The 11,928-nt window shown below is 49.0% G+C and overlaps 1 protein-coding gene across 1 annotated transcript in view; it reads left to right on the forward strand.

Annotated features, from left to right (window-relative positions):
• Window positions 1-11,928, forward strand: part of LOC104284066 — a 41,362-nt gene that overhangs the window by 15,409 nt on the left and 14,025 nt on the right. The window contains exons 2-4 of the mRNA XM_009882348.1: window positions 10,135-10,211; window positions 10,533-10,642; window positions 11,338-11,533. Of these exons, the coding sequence (XP_009880650.1) occupies window positions 10,135-10,211; window positions 10,533-10,642; window positions 11,338-11,533 (383 nt within the window). The remainder of the gene's footprint in view (window positions 1-10,134; window positions 10,212-10,532; window positions 10,643-11,337; window positions 11,534-11,928) is intronic.

The raw sequence follows: 11,928 nt of genomic DNA on the forward strand, positions 1-11,928 counted from the left end.
CGGCAGCCCAACGCCAGGGGACCGCCAGCATGCCGAGCCGGGCTCCCCCACTTCTCGCCGTAAAAGGGAGGGGGCAAAAATCGATGGGCGTAGGGAGAGATGAAGTGAAAAGTGACTTACAAAGAGAAGACCCTTCACGGCTGCTTATTTCTTGGCGGCGCAGACAAGCCCCCCCGCGCCAGGACTGTTACTGAGACAGGGTGGTGGGTATGAATGTAACATCGTAGGATGTTGAAAATAAGGAGTGCTGGTGCTGGGGAACTTGCAGCCCAAATTTGAGTCCATCAGGCATGCAGGAATGAGGGATGGGGCCAAGGGACATGAGGGATAGGGGGCTGTGTTGCCACTGGTCTGGAGGTAAAGACTCTATAACACAGTCATTGTCCCTACAAGCATCCAGTTCAGTTTGGAAAACACATCCTCAGCATCCTTCTGGGCACAGGTTTGGGGAATCACCCTTTTAACTCTGGTAAGAATTGCACAGGGCTTTTAAACAACTGGGGTTGACTTTCTACTACCCTACACGCTCCATCTTCTTACTGAAACCTAAGTAACCCAAGCACGGGGGAGCTTTATCACTTCAAAGTGGGTTATTTCTTCGACAGACTTTCCTGTGCTTAACCATCATATTTTACAAGTCACCTGCTCTCCCTGAGCTCTGCTGCTTGGCAGCTAGACATAAAGTTGAAGGATTCATTTCAGGTAATGAAGAATTGCCTCCAGATGGGACACTACCTCTTGCAGTCCAGATTATGGCATTTTAGCTAGCAAAAAGCATAGGAACTGCTCTTTCCCATGAGAAGGATGCTGTCAAATGTGGGCTGGTTAATAAGAGCTCCAGTTTGTCCTTGAGGAGGGGGAGAGATGAATTATCACATCCCTGACTGTCCACAATGCACTTTTCAGAAAAAAAATACACCAGCAAAATCTAGCAGCTTTCAAAATCACTCAGGTCCCTTGAAAGGACAGGTAGACACAGACTCCCACAAAAGTTGCATCTGATCACAGCGGCTCTGCCCTTGCTTGCGTACAGCCAGCCGCTGCAAATGAGTCGCCTAGCTCTGCCAGTATTACCCTGCCTTTCCTGGCTCACTGTGATCCAGGGAGTTGTGGGGGCTTTTCGGTTTGTTTGGGTTTTTTCCTCTTGTATTTTTTCAGCTTTGGTGCTGAGCACCTCACTTGTGTAAAATATTAATAAAACTTCTTTCCAAGGTGCTGCGTTCCCTCCGTGACACCCTCTGGCAGCCTGCAAAAATCCAGGGGGAAGTTACACGAGGTTTGGCATCACCAGTGCAACTATTGTGAAGGCTCAGTTAAGCCCTCCAGGACATGAACACGGGCCAGCTTCTGTGGAAGTTGCAATATGCTCCCAGACAACATGATCAGGAGTGATTGATTTCGACATTTACATATTTGTTTATTATTTTATATTAGCTCAAGTTGAACAGATAAAATTAGGGCTTCAGAGCTTCAGAGAAGTGAGACAGACCATTGCTTTCTGCCTATTGTTGTTTAGATCAGAAATATTTTCTGGATCACTACAAAGGGAAGAAATTTTTTCTACGCTCACACAATGTCTTGGCCAGGACCTATCTGCATGTGAGAAATATTGGAGAATTTCAGAAGGTGGTAACTGAAGACTACAGTGAAAGGAAGAAAATGAAAATAGGAATTGCAAACGTGGTCATCTTATTTCGTATAATTCATGTTTCTTTTGGTGCTTATGCTAAAAAAACCCTCCATGTTTTGCTCTGCACAAAGCCTCATATGTGTCAGCAGTGTAAGATTAACTGTGATGCCTAATTAAAACAGGCAGTCACCAATTAAGATAATAAAAAAATGCTATTTGAAATGCATAAGAGACTGAGAAGTTAAAGAGACACTTATCTTATCCAAGAGCTTAGCAGGCTTTCATTTGCAGATACTTAAGGGAAAAAAAAAACGTGAAAACGCACTCTGGAACATAGCCCAGTAAAATCAGAGAGGAGCCTGCGAGCTCCTGTGACGCTTCATTACTACAGTGCCTGCTGCCAGCCAGCCCGTTTGCTTTTGCACTCCATCTGCCACGTCTTGTACATACGGAGATCCAGGCTCTGCTGCCATCGCTTTTGTTGACAGTTTCCCCTCAGGTGTCCCTAACGCCACTGCTCGGACCACCTGAACAGTGCAGGACCTGCGCGGGCGCCTGGGTTTTCCTTGGGGCAGGGTCAGCATTTCACTGACTTTCAGTCAATGTTGCTCTCTCTCACCCGCCTGGGAGCTCTGTGCCACCCAGTGATAATAATAATTAGTTCAAGGTATTGATAGCAATTCTCCAACCTGAAGTTTATTTCAAATTTATTTTTACCATCTGAAAAGCTGTTGTAGTCTTCTTTTCCTGCTGTTGTTAAGAAGTGAATTAGCTTCTGGGGAGTACACATGTATGTTCAGGTATATAAACATATGTACAAAGCCTGTGAGCATGTACATGCGTGTGAGTGTGGTGGATTAACCTTGGCCAGCTGCCAGACGCCCACCCAGATGCTTTCGCACTCCGCCTCCTCAGCAGGACAGAAGGAGAAAATAAGATGAAAAAAAATCCTTGTGGGTCGAGGTAAAGACAGTTTAATAAGAAAAGCAAAAGCTGTGTGCGCAAGCAAAGCAAAAAGAGGAATTAATTCGCAACTTCCCACCGGCAGGCAGATGTCCAGCCACTCCCTGGGAAGGAGTGCCTCAGCACATGTTATTGTTGCATGGGAAGACAAACGTCATACCAAGAATATCCCCCTTTCCTCCTTATTTCCTTGAACTTATTTGCTAAGCACGATGTCATGTGGTGGGGAATATCCCTTCTGTCAGCCATCTTGGCTGTGTCCCCTCCCAGCCTCTTGCCCGCCCCAGCCTGCTCAGTTCTGGGGCTGTGGGGAAGAGAGAGAGAAAGCCTTGACACCGTGCAAGTACTTTTCAGTAGTGGTGTGTTACCAACACTGTTCTAGCCCCAAACACAAAGCACAGCACCATACAGGCTGTGATAAAGAAAGTTAACTTTCTAACTTCATCCCACCCAGACCCGGTACAATCTCCATCCCTTATTCCATACCATTTGTGTCATGCTCAGGTCCCTTGTTATCTAATTCATCCAGGTATCCTCTGACTATCCCATTCTATCCGCTTCTCATTCCTGAAGTCCCCTCTTACCAACCCTGACCACTTATACTACGTACTTGAACCTTCTTTGCATCCAACCATCAGGTATATACATCCTCATTGGCCACTATACCCTGCTCCTTGACATATGTAGAGGTACTATTCCCCCATTCCATGGGTCTCCCCCCCAAAAATGTTCAGAAGAACAGGCCCCACCTGTCTAGGTCATTGCCCAGGACAGAAGAAGCAGCATGTGGGATTGTTGGGCCCCAAGATCACCTTGGGTAGGATCGTTACAGCTCTTGCCTGGTTCCTGGTGAAGCTCATTATCCATTAGTTCAGGCAGTTCCTGCTGTGTTACTTCCTACAGCATACAACTTGATTCACAGTTTATTTTTCCCCCAAGATTAAATCCCCTTGAGATACACACTGGATCTCCTCATCCTTCCACATTACCCACCAAGTGCACCCGGACCCTTGAGTGAAGACAATCCCATGAATGGGTTTGCCTTTTTCCCAAGGGAGGAGCAACTTCCCTTGCCAGCCACCTCCCTATGTGCACTCCCTCCTCCCACAGTATGTAGGGACAATGTTTGGGCAACGTCAGGATGGTTACTAGATCCTCTGCTAAATTTACAATCCCGGTGTTTTCACCCCCCAGCACTCAATGTTCTCAGCAGTCTTGAACAGTTCATTGTATCATTCCATCTTTCCAGAGGCTTGTGGGTGATAGGGGGTGTGATACACCCAATCAATGCCATGTTTCTTGGCCCATGAGACTATGAGGTTATTTCAGAAATAAGTCCCATTGTCTGACTCAATTCTTTCTGAGGCACCATGTCACCAGAGAGCTTGCCTTTCTAGGCCCAAGATAGTTTTTCAGGCAGTGGTATGGGCTACAGGGTATATTTCCAGGGTAGTGGCTTCCACCATGATAAGCAGGTAGCCCTTGCCTTGGTGGGTTTGTGGCAGTGGTCCAATATAGTCAAATCTGCCATGCCCCTGTTCCCTCTATTCCAAGGAGACTTTACCCATGTGCTCACTTGCTTACGACATGTTTCACATTCATGGGTGACCTGTGTGATGGCTTCAATGGTCAGGTCCACCCCTTGATCACAAGCGCATATGTATGTTGCATGTCTCCCTAGATGTCCTGATGTTCACAGGCCCACTGACCTACAGATAGCTCACTTTTAGGTTACCAGTCTAGATCCACATGAACAACTTCAATTCTGGTGGCCTGTCTACCTGCTCATTGTTTTGATATTCTTCAGTGGCACGATTCTTGGGCTTGTGAGCATCTACATGATGTACCTTCACAACAATGTTTTCTACCCAGGCAGTGATGTCTTGCCACAATGCAGCAATACAGACAGTTTTACCTCTGTGCTGGCAGTTGGTCTGCTTCTATTGCTGTAACCAGCCCCACGGAGCATTTGCCGCCACCCATGAGTCAGTATAGAGACAGAGTACTGGCCGCTTTTCTCTTTCAGCAATCTCAAGGGCCAGCTGGATGGCCTTCACTTCTGCAAATGGACTTGACTTGCATTCTCCTTCAACAGCTTCACCAACATGTTAAGTGGGAATCCACACAGCAGCTTTCCACTTCTGATGGTTTCTTACAACACGACAGAATCTGTTGGTAAACAGAGGATGCTGCCTTTCACTTTCTGATAACTCATATGGTGGTGCTTCTTAGGCTTCTTTCTCTGAAATCTCTGCCTTCTGGCCAGCCCATGATCTCTTCCAGGATTCCTGGGTGGTTGGGGCTCCCCATTCAAGCCTGTTGCATGATCAACGTTACCCACTCACTGCAGGTAGCGTAACATCCAGTGCCACACATGTAACCATGGTGCCCAGAGGAGCTGTGCTTCTGTGCCAGCAACTTCTGGTGGCTCGAACTCCCTCATATGATACTAGTATCTCTTGTGCAGTTGGGATATAGCAGGCTTCAGATCCTCAGTGCCCCCAGTTCCAAAATCCTGGAGGTAGACTTCGGGTTTTTCCTGGTGTTTTCTGCCAGAGTCTCCAGGTGAGGCCATGCTCCCCAGCTGCAGTGTAGAGCACGTTTTACATGGCTGGTTCTGTACGGATGGGCCAGTCACAACGGAATGTTTTGCCAGTTGTCCCCTATTCAGGTCACCTCGGCCTCCTATACAAACAGCTGTTGGGATCTCCCCGCCACTCCAAAAATCCAGATGGGTTCCTCCCTCACACACCCTGATAGCATTAGGGTACACTGTACACCGGTGTCTACCAAAGCTTTATAATTCTGTGGATCAGATGCGCTGGGCCATCACATGCACACAGTCCAGTAAAATTTCCTCCTCCTGGCCAAAGGCAGGGACCCTCTGTCCCTGGTTGGAGACCTCTGCAGTGTCAGACCAGCAGTCCCTTCACCAACATCAAGGGAGGCATTCTCAGTCCTCTTCTATACCTGGGGAGTGACTGGTTGCCTTCTGCTGTCTCAAGAGCAGCTGAATCTTGGATGGCGCCTTCTTAGCAGCTCTCTTCCCCCTCGGTTTGCAAACCTAGGTTCCTAACTTAGAGGTGGGCTCACTATCCCACTTCCTCACGTCCTCCCCCTTGTCACAAAGGAAGAACCAGAGACTGCCACGCAGCCTGTGCCTGGGCTCCCTGCCCCTCTGTCTGGGGGCAGGGGCTCTGCAAGGTGCCCCTGCCAGGCCAGATGCTGACCCATAGGGACAAGTAGGGAGACAGATTTTCTTCAAAACATCAGAGATGATGGGATGCTCTCTCTGCAGTTGGTATATCAAAGTCTGGCCAGTCTATTGTCACCAGATGTTTGGAATATGATGTCTGGGCATTTCGAACCACACTCCTCCAGATGGTTCATGTACACTGGACATCATCTGAACCTTTGGAGACCTGGTTGTTGTCCAGGCCATTGTAGAAGACTTCCAGCACTGCTAATTCCCTCAGATATTGGATGCTGCCTTCTGTAGTAGTAGCAGCAATCTGTTTGCCTGGCTGGTGGTTGTAATCTTTCTGCATATCTCAAAGTCTGCCCAAGGTTAGGGACCAGGTACTTTCTGCCTCTGGGGTGATTTCTCTCAGTTCTTCCTCTTGCTTCCTTGTTGAAAGACCAGCTTCCTGAACCGACACTTCATCCTTCTCGTCCTGTACTAATTGATGTACTATGGACCTTTTGACCTCTGCATCCAGTGCTTCTTTTTGACTACTAGGGCAATTACTGTAGTTGGGACTTGGGTCGCTGTCTTATTCATGGTGTTTCCAGATGTGGTTTGGGTCCCTGTCTCAACCCTGATGGTGCTGAATGGAGGCGTGAGAGACAGGGAAAGCCCCAGTACAGTGCTAAGAGCTGCTGCATTATACTGGGGTAGGTATCACTTAGTGCACCAATTCAATGGGATTACATGCCTGTAGAGGTTTGAGATCCCAGGCTATCGGAGGTGATAACCACCCCAGGCACCAGCCCAAATCCTCCCACACACCCTGCCACCCAGGGATCAACAGCCTAAAGGCACGTTTCCTTGTGGCCTCACCCACAAACTGTTTCCTCTTAACGTCAGAATGAAACCTGGTTCCACACAAACAACAAAAAGATGACAACGTTAATCAAGCAGTTTACAAAAGGATGTGTGAGAACCTCAGGAATCCACGCAACAAAGGCGGCCACATCAATCTTGGAGTGGAAGAGGGAGGTGCGATTCCTCACCCTCTCCTCAGGACAGCCCTCCGGCACAGGAGTGGTACCCGTGCCCGTGCCAGGGCCAAGTGCATGGCCGCTGCTTTTATCAGAATGTTCCCAGGCGCAGCTAAACCCAGAGATAAGCAGTGCAGCAAAGTCGGGAGCTGAAAGCAGTCGCTGACGAGCCCTAGGCTCTGTTACACAGTAAATCGAGCTTGGCTAAATCAAGCAAGCTCTGTGACCTGCGCAGAAGCCTGCCAATTATCAGCTACCGCAGCTATAGTGTGCACAGATCAAAACTGTCGTTATCTCATGCCCCACGTTGGGCAGCAATGAAAAGGACTGGTGGATTGATGGTGGCCGGCTGCCAGATCCCCACCGAGACGCTTTCTCGCTCCCCCTCCTCAGTAGAACAGGGGGAGAAAATAAGATGAAAAAAACCCTCGTGTGTTGAGATAAAGACAGTTTAATAAGAAAAGCAAAAGCTGTGTGTGCAAGTAAAGCAGAAAGAGGAATTCATTCACGGGGAGATTCACTCATCAGCGGGCAGCTGATGTCCAGCCACTCTGTGGGAAGCAGGACCTCAGCACGTGTAACAGTGGCTTGGGAAGACAAACACCATAATCCTCCTTTCCCTGAGCTTTTTTCAGAAAAGATGTGCAGCCTCTCGTTTGTGTGCTGTTTGCTGTGTGAAGCTCTGTGGATTGGATCAGAGGGCTGAGATGCGTGATCCGCTGAGCCCTCGGCAGGGACCCCACAGTGAATGAGCATCTGTCTTCACGTGTGTGTGGGATGGGGGGGCTGTGTGTGCTCTGGTGCAGCCAGGTGGGTCTCTACTTGGGAAGAGATTTAGCACCAGAGAGCTCCTGCCTCTTGCGTTGGGCCACAGGAAAGAGTTGCACCTGGGAGAAACGCTGCCTGCAGAGCTGATGGCCGGCAGAGTGCAGCGTGGGTGAGGCAACCTGCACCTGGGTTGGTTGGTTCAGTCATTTGGTTGCTCTTGAGAGACTCTCCTGGAGTTTACTTCCAAGCCTGGAATTCATATCATCCCTGGATGGATGTTTCTGTTTGTGTCAGGTAACATGTAGGGGTATGTCATGGATCATGTCCCAAGCCGCTGTGTGTAGGTCAGGCACTGCAAATGCTGTGGGTCTGCATATGCCAGGATGTTTCATGACAACTGCTCAGGAACTGTATCTCAAAGGGTTTGTACACTTCAGAAAAGAGGCACATCTGCTCCTTTTTCTTGTCCCCAGCCCTGACTGGCAAGATCTGCTTGCAAAAGAGTCCAGTCCCATGGTCTGGAGGAAAACAGGCATCAGGTAGCATGGGATGAGGCAATATTTGTCCTTTTAGGCCCAACAGTGCCAGAGGAATTGCTGGTGGATCCTGAACAGTGAGGCAGCCGGTATGCATTCCTTCTGGAAACATTGCTACAAGTACACAGCATAATGTATAGCTGAATGTTTGCTGAGCACTCCTTCAACGTCTCTATGGGAAGAGAATGTTAGTGATTTACGTAGGTGACTACTTATCAGGGAACAGGGTAGGAGCAGTGTCAGGGTCTGTGCTGGGAGCTCTGCTCTTGGGAAAGTAGCCAGAGGTGCTGGAGGAGATGAATCACCAGCTGCGCCTCTGGGACTGCAGACTAAATGTGTTTAATGCAGTGTGCAAACAGAACAAGGTTGCTCCCTGCACAGGGTTTGGTAATGAGCCCACAATAATCTGTGCTTTTCGAGGCACAGCATGCATTTTTCAGGTGGCTGTTGAGTGTTTTGTTTGGTTTTATACAGCCTGCTCTACATGCAGTTTGGGTTTGTTTCTGTGTATTCAATTTCAGATGTGAAGCAGTAGCATGAAGGGGGTGCCCTGTCATTTCCAGTGAGCTGTGGGACTGGATTTCCATGTGGATAGTGTCCCTGGACATGTTTTCAAAGCAGCCAGGAGCTTGAGCTCTTCTGAAAATTTACCCAGGTATTCTGGAGCCCATACAGGATACAAACTTTTTTGAGGATCTTCTCCAGAGAATAACTTCTGGTTTTCAGCAGTTTGATTCTGCCACTTCCTTTTTATTCCTGCAAATTGCAGGAAGGTTGCCACAAGAACCACAAACCACAAAGCAGAAGTCCAGCATGCTGCCTATCTGTGTGCTAAAGCCTCCGCTTCACTCTCACGAAGTGCACTGGAGCTGTGCTGCACAATTTCTCCCACCTCCTGGCTGAGGAACCTCATGGTGGTGGTGCACAGCTAAAACACCAAAATCTGGCTCCATAGCAAGGAAGTGACAGGGATTACTTACTGAGACATCTGAAAAGATCATTGAATATAGGCAAGTGTAACGGTTTAACCCCAGTCAGCAACCCCATACAGCTGCTCGCTCACTCGCCTCATTTGGGATGGGGGAGAGAATCAGAAGAGTAGAAGTGAGGGAACTTGTGGGTTGAGAAAAAGACAATTTAATTGGTAGAGCAAAAGCCACACATGCAAGCAAAGAAAAACAAGGAATTAATTCACTGCCTCCCATCGGCAGGCAGGTGTTCAGGAAAGCAGGAGTCCATCACCTGTGGAAATACTCGGCAGCTGCAATTAGAAAGCCCTGAAACTCAGGATCTTAGTGTGGACTGAGTAGGGGACATGTGGACATGTCAGGGGCATTGGACTAGATGATCTTTAAAAGTCCATTTCAACCCAAACCATTCTGTGAGTCTGTGATCTCTCTGTGAGTCAGTGTAGACTGTGTAGGGTGACCCCAAGTGTTGGCTCCTCATGTTATGAGTAGATTTTGCAAAAGGACACCTTCTGGGTTTATCAGAGGAGGGAAGTCCAGATGGGTGTCACTAATGCAGAGTGTGCTATGTGCAATAGGTGACATCGGTGTCTTTCTACAATGTCCCTGTGGCAGGTAGTGATAGGATGAGGGGGAATGGCTTCAAACTGGAAGAGGGGAGATTTAGAATAGATATTAGGAAGAAATTTTTCACTATGAGGGTGGTGAGGCACTGGAACAAATTGCCCAGGGAAGTTGTGGATGCCCCATCCCTGGAAATGTTCAAGGCCAGGCTGGATGGGGCTTTGAGCAACCTGATCTAGTGGGAGGTGTACCTGCCCATGGCAGGGGGGTTGGAACTAGGTGATCTTTAAGGTCCCTTCCAACCTAAACCATTCTATGATTTGGTGATGGCTGTGGCCTGTCCTGCTGTCCAGTGCCTGCGGTGCTGTCTATCCGTCCCCTCTCCTCTCACTCTTGCACCCTCACACACTCGAGGAATGCTGCTGTGGTTCTGAGCAGGGACTGGGAGCTGCAGACTTCCGGGGCCTCCCCCGTGCCACCATAGGTACAGAGCCAAACTGCAGCAGTGGACATGAGGAGAAGACCTGCGGGGAGGTGGAAGGCTTCTTATCAAACCCACAGGTATGGAAGGCTTCTTTTCAAACACAAAGTCAAAACCACCTCCTACCAGCTGACACATCCATGACTGCATTTTACCTCAGTGTTCAAAACAACACAGTTGACACTTTCTGCAGCAGGCCAAGCCCCAGCTGTGCAGACCCATGTGCAGATAGTGGCTGCGTGCCAGCCCCTGTGCACTGGGGATTAGCAGCCCCTCTGGAGGCCCAGACCAACACCCAACCACCCTCCATTTCTCTGTCTCCTCAGCCCAAGCCACAGTGATGCTCCCTGTGTGCTCAGGGTTAGTGCCCAAACCCTCATCTAAATCACTTGGCCTTGTAGGACTTCCTCCGAAATATTCCCTTCAAACTCTTGTTGGCCGACCTCTATGAGAAGTGGATGCAAGCTCTGGAGAAGCCATGCACGCAGGAAAAAATTCAAGAATTGAAAGAGTAAGTTTTGCAACCAGGAAGTTTTGCAACCAGCCCCAATGTGATGGAATGGCTGGTAGTGGCCAGTGACGTCTCCCGAAACCGAGAGTCTCACTTAAAAGACTGCCATTTACATCAGCTTGCTGTTGCTCCGTGGGGGTTGGCTTAGAGGGCTCTCGCAGCAGCACTTCCTGAAGTTATTTGAGATTGCCCTACAAAACGGGTAGCGTAGGAAGAGGAGAGAGGCTGCAGTGCCTCATCTAACGTAGTCACTGTGCTGTGGGAGCACTGACAGGGAACCTTCACACCTGCTGGTGGTGAAGTTGAGCACATGGAGACCATGGCTGTGTTTCGCTCTTTGGAAAGAGTAGATGTGGAGGCTGACCGGGAGTGCTTTGAAAGCTGCACAGCACAACCACAGGCTTTCAAGTGCCTCCAGTGACATTTCCTGGTGCCATCTCATCTACTCAAGGGCATGGACTGTTGTAATGCTTGCCTTTTTGTCAAGACCTTGTCATTCAAGATCTTATAGTTAACCACACACTCAGCTGCCGTTGGGGATTTCTGAATGATACTTCTGCTGAGCAGTGAAAAAAGCATACGCATGCCTCTCTCTGGAAGAAGCGTCATCTGTCTGAGTTTAATTGAGACTTGCTCAAATAAAGAAGTAGTGGCTGCTGCACCATAAATTAACATCACACTTTGTGTTCATGCAGGGTGGCTGACAAACTACCTAGACCAAACCTCATCTTGCTCAAGCACTTGCTGTCTCTGCTCCACCACATCAGCCAAAATGCCGAGACCAACAGGATGGACTCTGGCAATCTGGCCATCTGCGTTGGCCCAAATATGCTGAGCCCAGAGACAGACAACACACTCCCGCTGGAAGTGCAGAAGGAGATGAATGACAAGGTGAGTTGAACTCACCAAGCAGCCACCCCCTTCGGGGCAGAGCCATCCGTAGGGATCCCACCACCATTGCAAAAGCTGAACAAAACAGTACCCCTGGACATCAGGGTGCCCCTCAGCTCAGGTGCCTGTAATGTGAAGGGCAAGGCTGCCCCTTGTCTCTCCTCCTCTGAGCAAAAGTGGCAGTTCCCTGCAGTCGTATCACAGCTCCTGAGTACTTTGCACACAGAGAGCAAGGGGCATCTGGTGGGCATTGCCACCCATAGGCCCTCTGGACAGCAGGGCTCAAGCTGTGGCTGATGGTGTTTTGTTTGTATCGGGGCAGATCAATTCATCTGCAGCATCAGGCCTCATCCTCCAGAGTGGACTCACCCTCTGACTTTACATTAGGATTTTTT

Source organism: Charadrius vociferus, unplaced genomic scaffold (genome assembly GCF_000708025.1).
Source record: "Charadrius vociferus isolate BGI_N301 unplaced genomic scaffold, ASM70802v2 scaffold13, whole genome shotgun sequence".
Lineage (NCBI taxonomy): Eukaryota > Metazoa > Chordata > Aves > Charadriiformes > Charadriidae > Charadrius > Charadrius vociferus.